At 41.9% G+C, this 24,212-nt stretch overlaps 1 protein-coding gene across 2 annotated transcripts in view; it reads right to left on the bottom strand.

The window, feature by feature from the left end:
- Positions 1 to 24,212, bottom strand: part of AOX1 (aldehyde oxidase 1) — a 77,151-nt gene that overhangs the window by 33,215 nt on the left and 19,724 nt on the right. For both annotated transcript variants that reach the window (XM_081242430.1, XM_081242431.1), the window contains 10 exons: positions 23,931 to 24,024; positions 22,244 to 22,353; positions 20,818 to 21,002; positions 19,710 to 19,872; positions 17,537 to 17,629; positions 12,835 to 13,004; positions 12,144 to 12,270; positions 9,796 to 9,918; positions 6,375 to 6,471; positions 307 to 431 (listed from right to left, as the gene is read on the bottom strand). In XM_081242430.1, the coding sequence (XP_081098556.1) occupies positions 307 to 431; positions 6,375 to 6,471; positions 9,796 to 9,918; positions 12,144 to 12,270; positions 12,835 to 13,004; positions 17,537 to 17,629; positions 19,710 to 19,872; positions 20,818 to 21,002; positions 22,244 to 22,353; positions 23,931 to 24,024 (1,287 nt within the window). The remainder of the gene's footprint in view (positions 1 to 306; positions 432 to 6,374; positions 6,472 to 9,795; positions 9,919 to 12,143; positions 12,271 to 12,834; positions 13,005 to 17,536; positions 17,630 to 19,709; positions 19,873 to 20,817; positions 21,003 to 22,243; positions 22,354 to 23,930; positions 24,025 to 24,212) is intronic.

Here is a 24,212-nt window from a genome sequence, read left to right as displayed (position 1 = left end):
TATAATACAGCAGTGTTGACTACAGTCATCATTTCTTTCATGTTCTTAACAGTGCCAAGAGTATAGAAAAAGAGACCGGCTGATCCCATAACTGATTTTAAAGTTACAGATCCACAAACAGAAGGCCATTACTTTCATAATACTATCTTAAAAGTTTTAAAGTTGTATGGTTATTAATACCCAAATGGATATGGCTATTAGTATTCCAAACTCCTTCAGTTTCTAAAATGTTCTAAATTGTTCTTGGTATATCTTATTGACAGAAACCACTTAGCCATGTCCCCTCCATAATGGTCCCCACATTACCTGTATGTATTTGGGAAACTGTGTGGACACGTAGACATCAATTTCTTGATCCTCTCCTTTGGGAACAACAAGCATGCTTTGGGTTTCCATATAAAAATGTTCTTGACCTCCCAAGTGTATTTCACCTGTTAGACGAAAATATTCCAGAATCAAGGAGGCAGTGAGATAGGACAGGTAGCACCCCTCAGATGTTATCTCATTACAGAGAAATTCCACTGACAGTGCTTCTGCTGGGGCAGTGGGTTACACGGTAAAGAGCCACAAACAACAATATTTAGCTTTTATTATACCTGCATATTTGAAGTAGAGTTCTGCAGGGGAATGTGTCATGTCTGCCAGCATGGTAGGTCTCAGAGTGATAGAGAAAGATGTGTGACTTTTCAGAGTCAAAATACTACAGCAAGGAGAATTCCAGTTCCAAGACAAGATGGAGTAGATGCATTTCTCCCTGTTCCTTCTTCTAAGTACAGCTAACAATTCTGGACATTATATGTAATAAAAGAAACATAAGAAGGTTCTGAGAAGTAGAGGAGAAGGCAAACCAGCTAGGAACTTTGGGACCCAAGGAAAGACACAATGTTGAGTTCAGTGGGTTTTGTTATTCTTTGCTTCATATATCCCAGACTTGGTGCCAGGGAAGCAGAAATCCAGAAACACCAACAGGCAAAGAGAAAAAAAATCCCCCAAGAAAAGCCTACTTTCTCTAGCCAAAGGACGAGGAAAGCGGAAGCCTATCAAGACAGAAAACTTTTATGTAATACCTACTCTGCTCTAGCCAAACACTACAGAAAAAACTGCGGACCTATCTCTGTCTGCAAAAGTTGAGTGGGGAGCTTAGACTTCCACCCTTATCAAGCTGTGATGAGGTACCCCAAACCTTCCACTGGGGTGGTGTTAATGGGGACCCTACAGGGAACCTGGACTTCCATGCTCCACCTGGCAATAACAAGACATCACCCCCCATTCATTCCAACACAGGGTCAGAGGAGTTCTGGTAAAACAGATGATTTAAATAAGATCCAAAGTCTTACAACATAATATCCAAAGTGAACCAGATAAAATCAGAAATAATTCATACCAAGAACTCAACTTGAATGAGAAAAGACAATCAACAGATGCCAACAGTGAGATGACACAGATGTAGGAACTATCTGTCAAGGATTTTAAAGCAGCCATCATAAAAATGATTTAATTTACATAAACACTCAGAACAAATGAAAAAAATAGAAAATCTCAGCAAAGAAACAGAAGATATAAAAGAACAAAATGGAAATTTTAGAACTAAGAAATACAACACTCAAAATATAAGGAGCTCAGTGGATGAGCTCAACAACAGAATAGAGAGAACAGTGGGAATCATCAGGGAACAAGAATACAGAACAATAGAAATTGCTCAACCTGAGCAATAGAGAGAATAGACTGAAAAGAAAATGAGCAGAGCCTCAGAAACATTTGTGATTAAAATTAAAGTCTGAACATTTGTGTCATTAAAGTCGAGTATTTGAAGATGTAATATGTGAAAATTTCCCAAACTTGGTGAAAGACACCAACTTACAGATTTAAGAAGCTGAGTAAATCCCGAAGAAGATAAACCAAAGAAACTCATGCCAAGACACATCACAGTCAAACTTCTGAAAACTAAAAACAAAATATGTTGAAAGAAGAGAGAGAAAAACACTGCCTCTCCTACTGGGGAAAAATACTTCAAAAGACAGCAGATTTCTCATCAGACACCATGGAGGCCAGAAGAACTGGTACAACATCTTTCTTCAAGTGCTAAAAGACCTGTCAATTCAGAATTCTATATTCAGTGAAAATATCTTTCAAGGATAAAAAAGAAACTAAAAAGACATTCTCAGATGGGGGCTTCCCTGGTGGCACAGTGGTTGAGGGTCCGCCTGCTGATGCAGGGGACACGGGTTCGTGCCCCGGTCCGGGAACCCACATGCCGCAGAGCAGCTGGGCCCATGAGCCATGGCCGCTGAGCCTGTGTGTCCGGAGCCTGTGCTCCGCAATGGGAGGGGCCGCAACAGTGAGAGGCCCACGTACTGCAAAAAAAAAAAAAAAAAAAAAAAAAGACATTCTCAGATGAAGGAAAGCTGAGAGGGTTTGTCTGCAACAGACCTATCAAAACGAATGACTGGCTAAGAGTTCTTGAAACAAACAGGAAAGTTTTTTTTTTTTTTTAAAGGAATCTTGGAACATCAGGAAGGTGAGAGAGAAATGGTAAGCAGACAACAATGGGCAAACACAATAGACTCTCCTTCTCCTCTTGAGTTTTCTAAATTGTATTTGAAACAAAATTATAACATTGCTTCAGGTGATTTTCAATGCATGAAGAATAAATTTTTAAAGACAATTGTATTTAAATAAGGGAGAGGAAAAGGATGTAAAGGGAGGTAAGGTTTCTATACTTTACTCAAATTGATAACGTGTTGCCACCAGATATACTGTAATTTAAATTTCACTTCTAGAACTACCACTAAAAAAATTCACAAAGAAATACACTCAAACCACTATTCATAAATCAAAGTGGAATTCTAAAAACTGTTTGAAAAACAGAAGAAAAAACAACACAATACGACAACGTCAGTCATCATGTTAAGTGGAAGGCAGGACTTTTAAAAATTAAAAATGTACCCAATAAGAATGATTTGTAAATTATTTGAGGGAGATTCCCAAGGAAATTTTTTGTATTAGAATCTGGACTTCCTATCTCATCCAAAATCTGAGTAAAGAAAGAGTACAGAAGAACAAACAGATTCTACTTCTTTTATAAAACATAAAAATTAAAATGTCAAGAACCCAGATCTCAATTTCAATCTAAGCTCTTATCAAAAATGTACATTGAAAAACCCATTTGTCAGGAGGCTAAAATCCATGGTTTGCAATATGAGTGATTTCACCTATCCACTCAGAATTAATTTGGTTAAGTATCTACTTCATTGAAAAAAATACAGAGCTAAAAAGTATTAGACAGAGCTGTTTCTACTTAAACCTGTAAGATAGGCAATGTTTTAGGGCCCTGGTACATTGCGCTGCCCAGCCCCATAGCCCTGGACGCACGGTGCCCTCTCCTCACCCCACAGTGTTGCTCTCAACTCTCTCGGTTGGAAATCAATTTGTTCAACTAACCCCTGAGATAAAATGTTACCCCAGTATGGGTTTAGGAGTGATTCCTTTAGGCGTATTTACATTTTAATGAGTTCCTTAAAGATGAAAAGCCATTAAGATAAGAAGGAGTCTCTCTGTACTATGCCCAACAGGACAGGGTGTGGGGAAGACAATCCCAGTTTCAGGGCTTCGAGATCTCCTGCAAATCCTGCTACGAAATCGTCAGTGTAAAGCTCAACCAAGATCACAGAATTTTAAAGAGATGAATGAGAAGCGGTGTAATGCAGAGGAGAGAACGCTAACTTCAGAGGTGGGAAACGTAGATAGATTTGATTCCTGGTCAACTGTCTGCCTCTCTAGACTTAGCGGGCTCATCTGTAAACTGTGTTCTTTAATGCCCCTCTGGGGCTACGACACCAGCGTTACGTAGGGCTGAGATACATCTGCACAGTTGGTAAAAGCCAACAATAATATCATTCCCTTCAAGAACACGGTCTAAGACTTGATGTGATGCTCGACATATTTAATCTTTTAAATATGCTTTTCCTTGGAGCATCTATTTTCCTAAGGGGCAATTAAGTGCTATTATGATCAGTACCTCCAGTTATCTCTCATTGAAACAAGTAGTCAAAAATTCTTCATCCAAATGACAACTGCAGAGTAAGAATAAAACCCCTCAAACCAGTGAGTCAAGAGGATGAAAACTTAAAAGTAGTATAAATGTCCCTTTTAGAGCTTGCTGTTCACTTTTATACTTGTCGATAGGGTATGGGAAGTTAAAATTCAAGTAAGAGACAGAATGAACAACTTTCACCTAACTAAATCAAATAATTAAATAAGATGTTGAGTAAAAATACAATAACTGAATCCTCACACAAACATATTATGGAAAGAACAGAGCAAGGACATTTTATGGCACAAGTGGAAGAACTTCCCTAAATATCGATATTTCCAAGATGCTCTCGCCAGGGCCTCTGTGCAAAAATGCTCCTTCCTTCTGTTCTCCCACAAAACAAACTCACCCTATGAATGTTTGCTAGATTTTACTAACCCTAAGAATCACCTGGAGCACAATTAAAATTTATCAAAAACAAATTCCTGGGCTACCCTGGGTCTTTCAACTCCAGAATTCCAAGAAAAACCCACAGGAATCTCCAGGCAGGTCTTAGAAGCATCTTCTAGTGTGAAAAACTGGGAAACACTGAGTTTGATAGATGAACACCTGCCGGTGTGTTCCCTCAATAGTAGACAACCTTTTCTACAGAACAACAAAAATATCCAAACCTAATAATAATTATTGTTCACAGTTATGGCTCTCTTACTATGCCCCAAGCTTTGTGACAAGAACACATTTATTATCTCTTATAATTTTCATAATGGGTCACTGAAGTCAGTATTATTTTATCCATGTGATTTTTTTTTTTTTTTTTTTTGCGGTACGCGGGCCTCTCACTGTTGTGGCCTCTCCCGCTGCAGAGCACAGGCTCCGGACGTGCAGGCTCAGCGGCCATGGCTCATGGGCCCAGCCGCTCCGCGGCATGTGGGATCTTCCTGGACCGGGGCATGAACCCGTGTCCCCTGCATCGGCAGGTGGACTCTCAACCACTGTGCCACCAGGGAAGCCCCTATCCATGTGGTTTTGAAACAAGGAGACTGAGCCCAGAGAAGTGCCCTGCAAAGTCACACAGCTAGTAAGACAGGATGCCAAGGAATACTGGCAGGGTGACAGTACAAGGTGTCTTTGCTACAGCTTCCAGGTGACATTATCCACTCAGCTCCGACCAGCTTCAGGTTTTATACAGCCATGGAGTGAAGAGACATGACAGGCTTTCAGCTCAGTGGCTGAACTTACTGATTATATATGGCACAGCTCTGGGATGGTATGTTTTAGGACTCTTCCTGTGCTTGAGATCAGGGTTGGAGAGAAAAATTAAGGAGATGGTAGCATCTAGCATGCACTTGAGGCTAATATCCTGGAAATTCACTTGAAGACAGGAGATGCAAATGACTTATTCTCTGCCCTGAGATATGGTACAGACAGCCCATACCCACCCAGCAACACATCTGGGTTAATCAGGTCTTGCATGACAGGCATTAGGGATAGATTTTACAGCACGGCATATCTAAGACCCACGGTAAATCACTTCTGTTCCTGCTATAAAGGACATCACTAAGACAAATGGCAAAATTCAAATAAAGTATGTAGATTAAATGATAGTATTATGTCAGTGTTAATGTTCTGATTTTAAAAACTGTATGTTTATGTAAGATAATATCCTTGTTCTTAGAAAATGGACACTGGTATTTAGGAGGAGAGAGGCATCAAGTCAGTAACTTACTCTCAAATGGCTCAGAAAAAAATGTGTGTGTGTGTATGTGTGTGTGTATATGTCTCTCTTTATATATATAGAGAGAGACAGAGACAGGCAGAGAGACAGAGACACACACACACAGAGAATGATAAAGCAAGTGTCATGAAATGTCTATTGGGGAATCTGGATAATTAGGAGTTTCTTTAATGTTTCTGCAACTTTTCTGAAATTCAAAACTATTTCAAAATAAAAAGTTACAAACATTTTATTGGAAAGTTCAAATCAACTGATTTCCAAGAGGGAAATTTAATTTTCGTTACATATATACATAACTAAAGGAAGTCTGCAAGGAAGTGGGGGAAGGAGACAGGGAGGGAAAGAAGAAAGGAAGGAGAAAGCAGAGATGGAGGGGGGAGGGAGAAGTCAGAAAGGATGAAACAGAAAGAAACATGGGCTTTGGAAATCCTTAAAAAAGCTACCCAATCCACAATGCTTCGTGGCTTAGTGGCTGTTGTATGACGGTGCTCCTTCACCACTCTGAGCCTCAGTTTCCAGACCTTCAGGAAAACAGACACCCTCTGTATAACAACTGGGCAGGCCGGGGTTGCTTCCCCTCTCATCATTCTTTTCAGATAGTTTTACCTTCAAGAATTTGATCCACCATTTTAAATGCTTCATCAATATTTCCATACTCCAGTTTCCTTTCTTTCTTGAAGAAGGACTTGTGTTGTATAGCATCCTAGAAAGAGAACAGAAAAGTGAGGCCCCCGGGGCAAGGGACCCAGCCCCCGACAGCAGTAGCCACATGTGATGCTGCATCGTCTGAGTTGCTTCTCTTGCTCTGGAATCGCATGAGCTGAGCTGAGAACCAGGCTGCAGAAAGACTCCCCATGGAGCAAATGCAAATGTCCGCATCAAAAAAAAAAAAAGTATGCTCAGAAAACACCTAGCACCAGGTGGTCCCATTACGGAACTAATATTTCCAGGCAGATTATTCTTTTCATTCCACAGCCCATGTTATGCAGCCAATGTAACAAGGCACAGGGGTTTAGATCTTGGGCTCTGGACCCAGTCGGAGTTGTGTCCATTTTCTCCATTTACCAGCTGTTTGACTGTGGGTCTATTACTTCACCTCTTTGAGCCCCATCTGTAAAATGAAGGTAGAGTTGTGCACATAGCTCCAATAGGGTTGTGGAAAGAAAAGAATGAAATGAGGCATGAAAGAGCTTACATGGCATATAATAAGAGCTCTGTCAGTGTTAGCAGAAGACACTCTAGTGATAAGGACATGGTGGCCTTGCCTGCCAGTCCCAAGCTCCTCTGGGGGTATGAGTACAGCATTTGCACCTGGGACTTCCAGCCCTGGAAGAAAGATTCCATTACAAGTCCAGAGTGGGTACCACAAATCCACTTATATTCTGGTTCCTAATGGCTTCTCCCAGATGCCTACTGAAGGGGTACAGTAGTAGGTACACATAATCAGGGATGTAGCTATAATAATCTAGGTTGGTTTTCTTACCTATCCTTAGGAATTCATCTTGCTGTAATCCCTGGGTCCTTGGCAAACGTGACATGCCAGCTCCTACCAGCATTTCTACAATGGATTATTGTCCATCTATGAAATTCCAGCCTGCTGGTGGCTAGGGATTCTCCTAACTCTGGTTCCCTCTGGCCACCAATCGGTGTCTAGACCTATCAGTATACCTTACGGGATGTTCTATTGTGATCCTGCCATTTCCCCCATTCAAAAAGTGGGTTGGTTTTTTTCTACTACCATGGGGCCAAGGGTCTTTGATAGAGTGTCTGTTGATCGCTTCTATTGCTAACCAGCTGCTGGACCTTGGGTAACTGTGTCTTTCAGCTTCTGCATCAGAATGGGGATAATAACAGTTTTTACCTCATAGGACTGTTGTGAGTGTTTAGTGAGTTAATGAAGGAAACCTGCTTAGAACAAGGTAAACACACAGAGAACTCTAGGTATTAGCTATGGTCACGTTGTTGACCATGACGATTGATAAAAGATTCTGGTCGAGAGCATAGTTTTCTCACCATGGTCATCAGCCTGACCCCGTGAGCCAAGAGTTTTGATAGCATTTCCCCATCCAAACTATTAAAAATTCAAAAAAGCATAGGCTAGGTTAAACAGTAGTGATAGTGATGGAGATCCATTTGTTTTTATCCTATTTTGATTGATAACACACTTCCTAATGGAATCAATTCATATGATTTTCTTATTAATCTAAGACTCAGATATTCTAGGTTCAAAACAGAAATTAAGTTTTATAAATCCAATTTTTTTTAAAGTTTAATCTTTTTCCACTTCCCTTGCTGCTTGCTCTTTGAGTAACTTGGAGCTAATTTCCTGAATATTTCTTGGTCAGCAAAGTGATAAAAAGAACTGTAATGTGTAGGGAGCAGGGCATATTTCCTTGCTATACAGTTTGATTAAATCTACTTGATCTAGTTGATTAACCTTGGAGAGCTTAACCTCTGATATAAACATGAGGTAGTTCTTTTCCACGATGTCAAAGTTTGGTATTCGATGCTGGGATTCTCTGGCAGACAATTAGAGATGTGCCGGTCCAAGTTGTGGGGGGAAGGGGTGGGAAGAGAGTGGTATCTATTTGCTTATTTGGAGTTTTATTTGGCTGGAAAGCGGGGTGAGGGGGAAGGGAAGATATTTAGCTACCGGGATTGGGCAAAGAATTACAAACAAGATTTTTTGATAAAGTGTTACGGACATAATTTCTTACTAAGAAATAAGCCTAACTCTAAAACAAAATGTTGAGGAAGGAATGTATAAAGTAAGCAAGCAGAGCAGGCAACATATGAATGAAAAGGGTTTAAGAAGGGAACAGAATGTTTGAATTTGAAACTGGCCAGGAAAATTTGGAAAGCATAATCACTCTTTGACTCCAACTAAACTTTTATATTTTTGTCTCCTTGACATGATTTTATTTTAATTTCAGAACACAGAGGACATTGTCCAGAAACAAACTCTATGTTCCTTGGCATAAAGCAGCATGATAGGAAACATACCCAAGGCCAAGTTCTCCTGGAGACACTAATCTTGGCCAACTCATTTCCTTATTTTCTGCCTCAGAGCATGCTAGTCACCTAGAGCCCAACTTATTTATTATGTTGTGGAGATAATATTGTATTCCGAGATTACACTGAGTCTGTATGTGCTGAATCTTATCTATTCATGATGCTTTCCCAACTTTCATGCTTTTATTACTTAGTAAATTATAAGAACCAATGAAATATACGCAGAAGAATACTCATTTCATGGAGATGAGTCTGAAAACCTTTATAAATTTCAAAATCCTTTTTAAAAAACAGGATAGGAAAAGCAGTTCCCCAATTTGTTTACGTTGCCAAAATAGCTGTAGGCATCATAGGATCTATTTCTCATACTTACTTAAGATATGCATTAAAGGATCTAAAACTAGTGTCTCTAATATATGTTTCATAGAGCATCTTGTTGGTTCTCACCGGGTACCTGAAAGAGTCTGGGTGAAGGTGTATATGGAGTCCTAGGGTGTGTCCCCTCTCCTGAACATTGTTGGTTACCCATCCAGCATTCTTTTCACCTGTCCCCTTCCAAATAGTGCTCAGATTTCTGTTTAGGTCTCCATCACTCCCCCATACAGCCCATAAACCGCCAAGAAATCTGACCCCCCCGCCAGTAGTAACCACCAGTTCTTGCCAGTCATGAATCCAGAGAGGGATGTGACCTAAGTGCCTGATGAGGCCGGATCCCAGGACTCGTGGGATGTTGGGACAATGGCATTCTTTCTTGCTTACTGGACATGAACTGGAAGCTCCTGGCTGCCAACCTGTCACCACAGGAGATAAAGCCTGTACCATGGGCAGCAAGGAGGAGAGGCAGAAGATCAGCTTTCTTGCTAACACTGATGGAGTTTGAGGCCAACAAAGCCCCTCCCCTGTTTTTTGGAAGCCACTTTGAGTTGGATTTTCTTTCCTGTTTCTGCAGTCAAAAGCATTTTAAGTGATATGCCACTGAAATCTGCTTTTCTGGCCCAACCTTTGAACTCATTACCTCGATGGTCAGGATCAGTGGCTCCAAATCTCGGTAGACAATCTTCACTCGCTGCGCAGCTCGCTTTGCCTGAACCTCAGAATCAGCAATCACGGCACAGACAAGCTCACCCACGCAAAATACCTACAACACAGAAAAGACCTCTGTTTCCAAGGAGGGCAGGCACCAGGGCCTCTCCTTTCGTTCATTTCCCCCCTCCCTGCTAGCACAGAGCTAGACACACAGTAAATGACCCCTTCACGTGTGACTTAACCGCAGCGCTGTGGTTAACGAAGGCTTTGGTAGGGAAGCACATCTGTCAGAGTTGGCGTGCTGACCTCAGGCATTGGGAGAGTGCAGGTCTTTGCGCTGCATCATTGGCAGCAGTGGCTGAAGAGGGACAGGTCTGAGGCTGCCTCATGTACAGCAGAAGAGTCAGTCCCGTGGTTTGACCTGGGGTTGCCACACCACGAGCTGGGCCATTCCGAGAAGTGTCTTCTCCTTCACGAACCGGGAGCACCAGAAGGTCACAGACCATCTCACCCAGAGAGGAAGGAGGGAGAGAGTGATAACGCAGCACTGCTGGTGAGCCCATCTCTGCCCTGAACTGTGGTGGAGCACACACAGGCTTCTCACAGAGAGAAGTGACTACAGGAGCCAAGAGCGAGCCCGGAGCATTCTTCGGTTCACCAGCAGGTGGCGTAGGTAGGCGGCCTAAGGAGGTCACCCAGGGACCAGGGTAGAAAGCGGATGGGGAACAACAAAACTAAGGCTCCAGAGAGGTAAAATAGTCAGGACTGGAAGAAGTCGTACGACCTTTTGATTCTCTTTCCCACCTTTTACTGTGATCCAAATCAAAACATAATCACACTCATTTTTAAGAACGACATTAGATTATTAGGTCTTTTCTACAATTACCATATAGTAGTTTTATCACCAAACAAAAATGGTAGTTAAAGAAAAGTTAAATCCAGCACACACACACAAAAGTGTGTTGGGTACGGGTGGGCGGGGGCAGTGGGGAGACACATGAAACAAAAATGGCAAGTGTTAATAATGGTTGGAGCTGGGTGATGGGCCTATGGGGATTCATTGTACTAGTCTCTATTTTTGTGTGTGTTTAAAATTTCTGCAATGAAATGATTTTTTAAAGATATAGCGTGCTAAGGACAAATACTAAAAAAAAGGAATGAAACTAACGAAGGCAATCATGCGCAACAGCTCTGTTCTCCGCTCTCCACAGACGTGGGTCTTGCCCTGTGACCTGGTACACAGAAACGCCCCTGAGATGCTCAGAATCAAAGCGCACACACCTCAGGGCCCAGGAGGGCTTTGCTTGGTTAATTAACATTTACGCAAAGGCCATAGTCCTCATTGTCCTCTGCCTTGGGGGAGGTTCAACCTTGACTTCAGACTCTCAGCCACCAAACTTTCATTTTTATCAACTAAGTCTGCTAGTGAGAGCCAGAGGCAGGGACTCTTCCAAATGATAAAGCTCTTTTGGACACTGAACTGAGAATCTGGAGTTATGCAGAAAACCTTCTGGACACTGCCCTTGCTGCATTTTCTGATAACCTGAGATACAGTAGTCAATGTTTTAATCATTTGAAACGTTCAAATGGCAACAATGCTATCACTGTTCCTCTGCTCATTTACTCTGCTTTGTAGGAAGCAGTGTATGGAATATGCTGATGAATCAGACGTGGGCTCTCACTCAAGGCATTTTACTAGGTAGGAGAAATAGGTAAGACATAGACATAAATACATAAGCTCAATATAAGATAGAAAGTGCAATAAAGGTCCACGTTGCCTTCTCCTCCAGACTTTAAGTTCTGCAAGGGCAAGAACCACGGGGGTCTTGTTCACCTACGGCAGTAGGTGCTCACTTAAAAGATGCCTGTTGAACACATGGCCTATGAATGAATGAGAGAGAGTGAGTTCTGAGAGGGAGAGAGAACTCCTGGATTAAAGGATAAGGAAAGACTTCATGGTGGAGCTACCACTTGAACTTGGACGTTGGACTGCGACTGGGGCAATGGCAAGGGATTCTCAGGGAAAGTATCAGAAAACAAAAGTCATTATTCTCTTCTCATATATCCTTTCATAAGTATGAAAGCAACACATGATCTTACTACTAGAAAATATAAAACACTCAAGTATCTTTTATATAACTAGTCAACTTCTTTACTTACGTGGAAAATGAATATTTTTGAACTAATTCACTATTAGAATATAGTGATTTATAATAAGCCTTCAAAGAATACTGGAATCCTTTATGATGTGCCAAGTTCAATGCTATCTTTTAAGAAAATACGAAGTGTCATAAACTGAGGAAGTTACTTTTAAAACAGAAAGCAAAAATGCAGTACCTCATCTGTCGATAGAAGTTTCTCAGGTTTGGTTAAAAGGCAGAAGGAGTTGATGCCATGAAGATGTTCCTCAGTCAGGATGTCCACCACACCTGGCAGGCTGAGAGCTTCTGACAGATCCACAGACCTAGATAAGAACACACAGAACAGGGCTACTCAGAGTGGCCCCGCAGCCTGCAGACCACAGAGAACGTGCTTAATCGGAGAATAAGATATGAGAGAGAGAAGATACCTCCAAAACCCTCCAGTAAGGCTTCCCTGGTGGTGCAGTGGTTGAGAGTCTGCCTGCCGATGCAGGGGACAAGGGTTCGTGCCCTGGTCCAGGAAGATCCCACATGCCGCAGAGCGGCTGGGCCCGCGAGCCATGGCCGCTGAGCCTGTGCGTCCGGAGCCTGTGCTCCGCAACTGGAAAGGCCACAACAGTGAGAGGCCCACGTACCGCAAAAAAAAAAAAAAAACTCCAATAGTTCTATGCCAGACAATTGGGAAAAAATTCCTGGGACAATGAAGTTATTATATGGAGGGACAAACTGTGGTGAAGCCTACACTTTGATCCCATTTCACTTCAAATCTAATACACTGGACATTGCCAACAAATAGCTTATCCTCTTCAAACCGTTACTTTTCACTAATGTGACTTGGCCAAAAAGGCAATCATTTCTGTCTACTGGGTAAAAACCTTATCACTTACACAATCTTAGCGTGAGCTCTTGAGCTTGTTACAAAAGTCAAGAATAGCTCCCGGTCCACTGCAGGCATGTCATCACAGTAGATGGCTTCACCTGTGGCATGCTTAATACCAGACAGATGCATGATGGGATGGCCAACTGGGTCTTGAGGAAGCTGCTTTGGGTCTGCATTCTGTTTAATCAATAATCAACATATCATTTTTATAATCATATTATGCACATCTCTCATGAGAGGGGAGCTATATAATTTACATCCAAACCAGAACACTTTCGAAAATAAAAACGTCACTATTAATAAGACCAGGACAGTCAGCCTATTTCAATAATTCAGTAGGCAAACTGGGATGTATAGCTACGATGTTGTTCTTATTTTTTTCCCCACTATTTTGATATAGACCACAAACATCTCGAATGCAAATTCTATTTGTGTAAGTAAATGAATATAAATCTTTCTTCCTGACAATATAAAATGATGTCCTTTTGCAAATGCTCATGCATTTCTTTAACTTGTACTATCAAAATTATTTTACTGTTGTAGCTAAGCACGGCACATGTACTATTTTGCAGAAAAGCCTGATGACCATGTTTATAGAAAATGAGTGCGTGCATTCAACCACAAGAGCTTTTTTTATTTTCTACTTTGAGTGAGGAAGTCTAAGAAATAATTGGTAAGACTCATAACTCAGACAATCCTGATAAAGAATGAAGACAAAGGAAGCTGCATTTTGAGTAATGAGTCACTAATATTACCTTTTCTTAGAGACCCACGGAGTAAAATGTCTTGCCACTGATTTTATAAATACCTTAAATGTGCTTCATTAACCAAAGTCGAAATTAAGAAACATAACATCTCCTCCAGTATTTTAAATATGAGAGAGTTGTTAGCTTTCTGGGTTGGGAGAAGAAGAATTGGAGGTATGAAGAAAGAAGGGTTAAGAGACATGGTATAGACCAAGCTCAGAGACCAGGGGCAAGGCTGAGGCTGCCGAGGGGTCTGGTGATGGGACTGTGGGAGGTGGAAATTCCAGGAAAGTTGCCAGCCAAGCGGCCACTCCCCAAAGGCTCCTCTCAAAGGAGAAGGCAGCTCTGGGGCCTGGAGCTCTGCAGCAGCGCCAAGCTGCCCCGTCCACACCTCGTGGGGTCAGCACTGCATCCGGCACCAGGGCTGAGGCCAGACCCCCTAGGCTTTCTCAGGAAGACCCGGGCAGGAGGAGGGTCGGCCAAGGTAAGGCCTGGAAAAAGCTATGGAGGTTCCCTTTCCCACCCCATCTGCTGCTCCACACTGCTGTTCACGGGGTCACCCTGAGCCGGGGGAGGCACGGACTCTTTCTTTGAGATGAGGCTCACAGTGCTCCACTGCATCACACAGCAGGAGGGAAGACAGAAAAGGCACCAACAGGGCTTCCCTGGTGGCGCAGTGGTTGAGGGTCCGCCTGCCGATGCAGGGGACATGGGTTTGCGCCCTGGCCCGGGAAGATCCCACGTGCCGCGGAGCGGCTGGGCCCGTGAGCCATGGCCGCTGAGCCTGCGCGTCCGGAGCCTGTACTCCGCAACGGGAGAGGCCACAACAGTGAGAGGCCCGTGTACCGCAAAAAAAAAAAAAAAAAAAAAGCAAAGGCACCAACAGAACACATGCTGGTCAGCACCTCTACTGAGAGGAAAAGAAGCCATAGAAGCTGACCTGTTTCCAGCTCAGCATCATGTAAGGCATCTGAGAAATTTTAAAAAAGTAAATACATTTGTATTTGATTCCCAGAATGTGCAGTTTGAGAAAGCCTACTTATTACATCTTGACAATACATGAGATGTTTGATTCCACCTAGAGTGGTAGCTCATGTCCATCATAGCTGCAGATTTTGCAGAGTCAGAGCTTCCCTTGGTTCAGTGAAAGTGCTCTGAGGTTCTTGCTCCACAGCATGGAAGGGAAAGACCCTAGCTGTCTGGGATCCCACTGATCAACTGTCATGTTTTCTTCTCATGCAGGTGTTTTGCTTTCTTTGCCTTTCTGAACGTTTAGATTCCATTTACCAAATACTATGAATGGAGGAAAGCCAGCATGGTTACGACTGGGAACTTTACATAAAGGTATCTGTGAAAAGACACCTCCCCAAGCCCCTCTGCTGCTCACGAGACCCAAGAAGAATGTTTGTCAGTCACTGCCAGCCTACTTGAGGGACTCAAAAAATAAACCTTCAGCTTGAGATGGATCAGAGGTTCTCTAGGCAGGAACCTGGAGAAACCTCTGATCTGTCAGAGGGAAAAGGAGAGTGGCACATGTAATCCGAAAACACATTCAGCATTTTTATTGGTTATTAGAGAAATGAGGAAAAAAACCCTATTGTTTTTATACTATAAATGACAACAAGTAAGATATCAGCCAAATTTTCCCTGACAATTATATGTAGAAAGTAGAGTCATTTCTCAAATGAATTTGGCATAAGACATATGTGTAGGATGCTCTGAACTTATTATTTCATATAAAATTTACTGTTTTACAGTAAAATATATACTTACTGATAAACATTTATTGTTTTAAAGACCATATTTGCTTCACTTAAATGTAAACTTCAATTCTGTAGTTAGTACAAGACAATGCACCAAAAAAGGAATATTGGCTAAGTCTTTGTGTTTTGTTTTGTGGTGGTTGTGTTCATCCTGACTTTATAAACTAGAAAGCAGAAGATTATGAAGAAAAATAATTTAGAACTTGGCCTAGGCACCGTTAAATAAAGGTGGACATTAGGCCACAAATGTAGGGGAAGGGGGGAAATGAGAGAAAATTTTACATGTTGGGGTTCAGGCAATATGAACAGGCATTTGAATCAGCCCCAATGCACACCAGCCCCATCCTCACGGCCAAGTGCTCTCAGCAGGCTTCTTCTCCCCATTCTCTGAGAAGTTGAGGTGGTGATCCAAATAAAAACATGTATCAGGTCCGGTTTGTTTCAGATGGCAGGGACTGATGCCTGCTGTGAAATGCCCCCGAAGTGCTACCTATAATGCTGTGTTGAGTTCTCCATTTGAACAACATTTGAATGAAAAATCACCCACATCTTTTTTTTTTTAATCCAAAGAGATTTTTTCTATCCTGAAGAGCAAAATTCCAGGTAATCCATAAGCTTAGACACTAAGGAAACACATTCATAGGTCTCTACATAGGCTCTGGGAGTTTTCTATGACATAATACTTTTTACTATAAATACTGAAACACATCACTGCTTTGGGAAAAAAGCATTTTGGAACCTTGCTGTGAGCCCTGCCTGCCAAAAGGTTGAAGATAAATCCCAAAATATATCTTTCACATATATATCTATAAATTTAAAATTGATTAATTTAGCTGAAGCTATAACTTTTTTTTAAAAAAGTCAGTTGTGATGAATCTACTAATGAAAGAGGTTGTATTTGATTACTTGCTTGTGCTTGTTATATGGCTAAAGATACCATGGAGGAAAGACTGTTGTCTCCTCTAACTGGTGATCTCTGTCAAAAGGCTTTTAAGCAAATTAACTGACTTGGGGAAAAAAAAAGTTGGTCATGACTGCTGAAGTTCCTCTAGCAATGTGGGTATTTGTGTGTGTGTGTGTGCCCACGCACGTGTGTGTATGTGTGAAAACCCAGAGGAAAAACAAAAATAAAACATAAATATGAGAGATACACTACTTCCAAAACTTGGTCTTGCAATCTATAATAACAAACTATGTGAAGATTATCACTTTTCTTTGGACGATTTGAAAGCCCATTAATTTGTTGTTCCTATGGTTGTTGAAGTTTATTCCATGGTCAAGGCAGTGTTAGGGTATTTATAAATAAGCCAAACGTTGCAGTGGTCGTATTTTACACCGGGGAAGAGGGAAGCTATTTTTGACTTTCAAAATGATCACTTTCAACACTTTCAATGGAGTTTGGCATATTTGAATTTTGAATATATTGAACCTATAAACTGAAGAGATATATACCAACAGGGAACTGTTTGTTATGACATACTGTAAGCTTTTACAACTAAATTCAACAATAGATCCAATGAACTGAATCTATTTTAAAAGAATCTTTAAAAAGCCTTTTCATGCTCTTGGCTTAATCAAACTCTCAAGGTAAAGTTTCTTGAGAACAATTTCAAGGAGAAGCACTGAATCTTATCCAGTTTACTGACAGGAGGACTTCAGGCGATACTCTTATGATGTTGTAGCTGAAAATTCTGTTTGAAGGTCACGAGGAATTGTGTTCTAACAGGCAGCTTTCATTAGGAGACCTTGAAATTAGCTCTTAGAACCTAACGTTTGATTCAACTCTAAAACTAACTCACAGAGAAAACACTTGGAGAATGGGGACTGGGGGAGCCGAGTATCTCCACATTCAAACAAAATAAATCAGCAGCTCTGACTTTGGTTGTGTTCTGACTTCCACAATGCCAAGGGCAAGAGCATATGGCAAACTAGGCAGCTTGTTCATGTCAGTGGTACAAGGCCACAGAACAAAACACACAGCCCTCAAGTTGAAAACAGACATTTAAAAAAATTACCACTGCTAGCTTTATTTTTAATCACAATACTGCATTGATTTTGAAAGTTTAATTAACAGTAAAGAAGGCTGTGGGTTCACCAGAAGGGGAGCTCGGGCTAATACATCTTGATAATCACTGAGAGGTAAGTGAAGAAGCTTTAGCCCAGGACCTCTGAATTAAAAAGAAGAAAAAAAGCCACTAACCTGGTACTTTAATGTTCTCCAGTGATGTCTGGAATGAAGCTCTTCTAAAGCACTCTCGTACTTGTCTGTAAGGCTAGGATAGTGAACAGGGTCCTGAAAAGTAGAACCACTGCAGATATTTAAAATATGCCAGAATGGTCTGGGGAGGGAGGCTAGCATGGCTCTTAGCAAGCAGCTCTACTGTGAAGTCTAACATTTGTTAAGTACTTGCCTAATTCAGAATCCTGGAAGTAGAAGCAGGGTTCTCCCTGACCTCCAGGACACACACTCTGGAAGGTCCACACATATAACCACATATTATGAAGAGCCACGTGAAAACAGTAGATTACTGACTCCCAATATCTTTATGTTTCTTATGATACTTTCACATGCTTTCCTAAATGATTTGAGGGCTTACAAACCAGTAAAACAGGGAAGCAGAAGCTAAGTAAGTAATTGGAAAGGAAGAGAGTAGTTAAACCAGGAAAAAGTCAGAGCCAAGGTACACCACTGCAAATGAGCATCAAGCTCTGCTTTGTACCACCTGGCCAATCAGGAAGAAGAGAAAATGCGGCGGGCTGCATCTCTGCCACAACCTCACAGCAGTAAGCATTCTGGGGCCCCAGGAGGAACACTTCCTAGAGCTGAGGAAAAGTGGGTCATTTGGTCCTTAGGCAAGACTTTAAACAGTGCACCTAATGGTTATTTTTTACAATTTAAAATTTTTAACAGAAAATTAAAGCCAACAAAGGCTATTATTTTTAATAGCAGAGGAATATTAATAGAGGAAATTGAATAGAAGGTAAAAGACTACAAGATGGAAGCTGTAATTTATATCATTTGATTCATCCAATAAATTGTATTAGTTTGCTATTAATTGGAGGAGTGTATAGTTGGCTTTATTACTTTTTCTCTTTTGATTACCTAGTGACAATATGTCACATATGTATGATTTCAAGCTTCTATTCTAAAAACTTTGATACAACTGTTCTGGTTCTTAGTTCTCATATATAATGAGAAGATACCTTCAGAAGCAATGATAAGAGAGAACTCTGCCTCTAATTTAAAGTGATCATACTAGGGCTTCCCTGGTGGCGCAGTGGTTAAGAATCCACCTGCCAATGTAGGGGGACACGGGTTCGAGCCCTGGTCTGGGAAGATCCCACATGCTGCGGAGCAACTAAGCCTGTGCGCCACAACTACTGAGCCTGTGCTCTAGAGCCCGCAAGCCACAACTACTGAGCCCGCATGCCACAACTACTGAAGCCCGCATGCCGAGAGCCTGTGCTCCGCAACAAGAGAAGCCTCCACAGTGAGAAGCCCACGCACCACAGCGAAGAGTAGCTCCCACTCACCACAACTAGAGAAAGCCCGCGTGCAGCAACGAAGACCCAACACAGCCAAAAATAAATAAATAAATAAATTTATTTAAAAAAAAAAGTGATCATACTAATTTCTATACCACATGAGGAATGTTCTTGGCTTCTAGTCTAGTTTGGTCTGCTGATTGTAGCTTGGGATTAATGAACCAATATGGTTGAAGTTCCCTTTGGGTCTAGCAAATTTATTCCAAACTTTTTTCAGTTGTATCCTCCCTAGCCAAGTCTTGTGTAACTCTAATTGTTTGTCATACGGGAGGCCAAGTGAAAGAATGCCCGGATGCTTACTACTGTGATTATGACTACCAGTAGGCAGTCTTCACCATGGTTCTCCGAAGCATTAGGGACCATATGAAGCCTTTTCCTATGATGACCCATTTCTCAATAACCTTGTGGAGTGGCTGCCATTGCCATCTTACAAGTGAGAGAAAACAAAGCTGAACCCAGAGAAGAAAGCCAAACGTACAAAGGTAAACCTTGACAGGTGGAAGAAATGCTTTCCTAAGGGAAAATATATTCAAATCATTAACAAGTTTCTGAACACCATGGAGACATACAACAGGTCAGAAACAAAATAACTGAGTGGTATTAAACCAAATCCCGCACAACTCTGTGCTCTACTTGCCATTCTTCCCCAAACACACACCCCATCGACAGACGGCCTGCCATACGCCCAGCAAGCCCGTGAGTCTCTGATTTGGGTTGTCTTTTCTATTCTATTCTACAGCTATTTGGCAGGGAGTTGTTGCCGCCACTTTGTGTATCCCCAGAGCCCCCAAGACTGGGAAAGGTAACGCATGGTCAGGTCCACTTACCATCCTCTTCAAAATCTGTGACACTTCCAGGTAGAACTTGAAGAGGAAGCTGATGATGAGAGTCCTCTTGTACTCCACCCTCCCACCTGGGGCTGAGCCTGGGAGGGAGACTTCATCCAGAATCAGCCTGCAAGCTGCATCCAGCATCTCTTCAGTCCAGCGCCTATGGGCGTCAAAAGAGAAGACTCCTAGCCCAACAGGACTCACTACCTCACAGGCTCAGTGAGCTTGTAAGACAAATAGTGACAGTTTAATGCAGGAGAAAAAGAGTACAAACTCCAGAGTCAGGCAACCCAAGTTCAAATCACAGTCCACCACTCTCAAGGTGTCTGGCCTGGGCCCATCAGTTCATCATCTGTAAAAGGGCAGTAATGGTAGAACACAGCTCCTGGAATGGTCGTGAGAAAGAAATGACAACTCATGTTAAGTCCTCAGCCCAGGAGTAACTGCTCCCTGTATCACTAGAACGTTTACTGCATGCCAGGTTCTGTTTTACGTACCTTATATGTATCCATTCATTTAATCCTCTCAACTGTCCTATGAGGTGTGATTATCTCCCTGACTGATAAGGAAACTGAGGTACTGTAAGATTAAGTAAGCTGACAGAGATCACATAATTTATAGGAGTTGAACTGAGATTTGGACCCAGGCAGTGTGGTTCAATCAAGATTGTGGTTTTAACCGTTAGTCTATTACTTCTGAAATGTTAACTGGTACCTAGTAAATGCTCAAGAAATATTGGCGACTAGTATAGAAATAAAAAAGTTAGGTATGCATGTGCATTTAGCAAGTTATTATAAAACAAACTCCCATAATCTATCTTTCATAATGGTAAATTATTCTCTTACAATAAAGAATGCAGATTTACTCATTTTGCTTACTGTGTCTATATACTATTGGGAGATGGGTTCACACACACATACACACACACACACACTATATGGTGTCCACTTCAGAATTCACTACGACACATGGGAATAATCATGAGATCTTATTGGAATTCCATGTCGTTAAACAGAAAGGTAGTAAGCATTTTTCTTCTTGTAATTACATGATACCACAAAAAGAGCTGCTCTATTACTTGGAGACTAAGGACATGAATCCATACCTTCCGATGAGTTTCTGGCAGGAATTCTTTGCACAGATGGTGGTTGGACCAACGCCTCCATATGCAATGCATAACTCTCTAATGATGCCATCTCCTCCTCCAAAATAAACTCTCATTCCCGAATTGACTATCGCTAGCGCATTCTGTTGCCGCTGGGCTTGTCGGAAGGCTGACACAAACTCCCACTGAAAGCAAAAGTGAAGTGGCACCTGTAGAAACACACTGAGGGACAACTGTGCACAAGGCAGTTTGTTTATGTTGCCTCATTTGACCCTTGTCACACTCTCTGTTATGGGCCAAATTGTGTCCCCCTCAAAATCGATAAGTTGAAGTCCTAACTCCCAGTACCTCAGGATGTGACTGTATCAGGAGACAGGGTCTTTAAAGAGGTGATTAAGTTAAAATAAGATAATCAGGGTGGGCGATGATGTAGCATGGTGGTGTCCTCCCAAGAAGAGGAAATTTGGACACGGACACAGAGGGAAGGCACATGGAGACACAGGGAGAAGATAGTTATGAAAAAGCCAAGGAGAAAAGCCAAAGGAAAACCAACCCTGCAGCACCTGGATATCACACTTCCAGCCTCCACAAGTGAGGGTGTAGTTAAGTCACCCAGGCTGTGGTTCTTTTTTTTTTTTTTTCTTTTTGCGGTACGCAGGCCTCTCACTGTTGTGGCCTCTCCCGTTGCGGAGCACAGGCTCCGGATGCGCAGGCTCAGCGGCCATGGCTCACGGGTCCAGCCGCTCCGCGGCATGTGGGATCTTCCCGGACCAGGGCACGAACCCGTGTCCCCTGCATCAGCAGGCGGACTCTCAACCACTGCGCCACCAGGGAAGCCCCTGTGGTTCTTTATTATGGCAGCCCTAGCAAATTCATACACCCTCCAAGGCAAGCTTGATTATTCGCATTTACAGATGAGGCATCTGTAATTAGGAGTGATTCAGTAATGAGCTCAGGGTCAAAGTAGGTCTAAAACTAGGATTCACTCTTGAGTCTGACTCCAAAACCCTTCTTCTTACCAGTAAGTTCTATTGCCAATGTATAGCCTCTTCAAAACCTCAAGATATAAGTAGAAGTATCATTTTAAGTCTTATTTAGGAAAAAGCCTCACGGGACAAAGAATTTTTAAAAATCTGTAAGAAAGTAACTTTAGAGTTTGGTTTGGGTGGCGGGAAGGTGGGGAGGGAGAAAGAGACACAGAGAGGGAGAGAGAGGTGGCGGGCAGGGCTGGGGAGGAAGGCAGAGTCTAAGGTCTCCAGATTCTAGCAATGATGGGGGGTATATAACACAAGTGAAACATACCTAGTCACAAATCCTCATATTCTCCACTGCAAACACTCAACACCTTTTCTTAACCCGCCCTATGTTGGAATTAACAAGCTGTGCACTCACAAGTAAAACCAAGAAATTGAAAGGACGTTCTCACCTTCCTCAAATAAGGGATGTTGACTGAGGTCAAGATTTCTTCAGGCTGAAGGTCAGCACTGGGGCACTTCCTGAGAAACTGCTCATTTAAAGGAATCTGTCGTTTTCCTTCTGTGGAAAGAAATGACACTTTCCCTGGAATCTGTTCTATTAAACAATCAAACTCCCAAAACTTGGGAAATAATTCTACCAAATATCACAGGAAATTTATTGTTTGAGGAAAAAAGGGCTCTTCCTATGTTTAAAAATCTTTCACCATGGGGATTCCCTGGTGGCGCAGGGGCTTCCCTGGTGGTGCAGTGGTTGAGAGTCCGCCTGCCGATGCAGGGCACACAGGTTCGTGCCCCGGTCCGGGAAGATCCCACATGCCGCGGAGCGGCTGGGCCCGTGAGCCATGGCCGTTGAGCCTGCGCGTCCGGAGCCTGTGCTCCGCAATGGGAGAGGCCACAACAGTGAGAGGCCCACGTAACGCAAAAAAAAAAAAAAAATCTTTCACCATGAAATGGCATCTTGCAATGTTTCTTCCCATCTAGGGCCCACCTTTTTTTTTGCCTTCCTTGCTTGATTATAAATAAAAATGTCTAGCAGAGTAGACCAGAGGTCAGGTAGAATCGGACCATAGCACTCTTTCTGAGCAGCATGATTCATTTTGAGCTTTGTAAGAAGGGAGAGTACATTAATATCCCTTTTGATATTCTAATAAAGTCATTCAACAAACATTTATTTATAACCATGAACCCTACTTGAAACGGTAGTGAATAAATAAATTGCCTTTAATGAATTTTTATACTAGTGGGATGCAGTCTTATTTGTTTATATCTTTTCTCAGCACCAAAAGAATTTCTGTTCTTTAATCAGTATATTGGGGGGAGGAACTGTTTAAAGCTATAATGAAATAGGACTTTGGGATAAAGCTAAGAAGCTTTTGATGTTCATATTTATATCACAAAACCTATTTCTCAATAAATGATTTTTTAAAGGATGTTACTTAAATTGATAACTGAATGTACATCTTCTTCCTTAAGATAATTTTGTGGTTTAGATGACATGAAGAGTGGGCATTTAACAATGCAGGTAACAGAAAGTTAGTACATATTTCTAAATGAAAAAAAAAAGCAACAGATGTATAGAGGACCAATGAAAACTTCCTAATAATTGTCGACAAAGTTAAAATAAAAGAAATAAATGAAAAGTCCTGGACTTAGTTTCAAAAAACAAAACTCAAGTAAATAAATATAGAATGAAGCCCAACCACTGTTCAATAGAAAAAGGTCTGCAGGCTTCCATCAATGGCAGCTTGAGCATGAGCACATAGCATGACATGGGTGTCACACACTCCTGTACCACCTGGAGAAAGTCTTTGACAAAGGGGCCCAATCGTTGTCAATAGCCTAGAGTTCTCACCACTGTTCAGATCACACCGGGACACTAACCAACACTGGTCGATGTCAGGTGACCAGTATGGGAAAACATCTAGCACAAGTCCTCAAAAAGAAAGAGATGAAGACATTGGGTGTGTGTGCATTTAGGACCAGACAGACCAACTTTCCAAGCATCCAGAAAGGCAGAGGAATTATTAATATTATAAAGGATAGTAATTTTCAAAACTGGACTTCCTGCATCCCTAGAGAGGCAAAAGGGTAGGAGGAACAGGGTTTAATAATCCCTAAGAAGGAGCTGTCACTTACCTTTTGATAGCACGTTGAGGGTACAGTTGCCCACGGCCAGGAGGGGGTTCAGATCTGAATCTGGATGCCTGCTCACTATGTGGCCCCCTAAAGACTTTTTAAAATAATGGGTTATTTTCACTCCACTTATGTAATTATAAAGACACAAGTGGTAAAATAAGAATCAAGCAAGACTTTGGAAAACTATTCTTTTTGTCTATTCCAAAAGAATGAAAATGTCATGATTTATCAGGGACAGTCATTCATGGGACACATACTAGATGTTACTGTCGTCAGATACAT

The sequence above is a fragment of the Mesoplodon bidens genome, assembly GCF_964165515.1.
Source record: "Mesoplodon bidens genome assembly, chromosome: 8".
Classification (NCBI taxonomy): Eukaryota; Metazoa; Chordata; class Mammalia; order Artiodactyla; family Ziphiidae; genus Mesoplodon; species Mesoplodon bidens.
The sequence above is the reverse complement of the archived record's forward strand: the minus strand, read 5'-3'. Positions and strand labels throughout refer to the sequence as shown.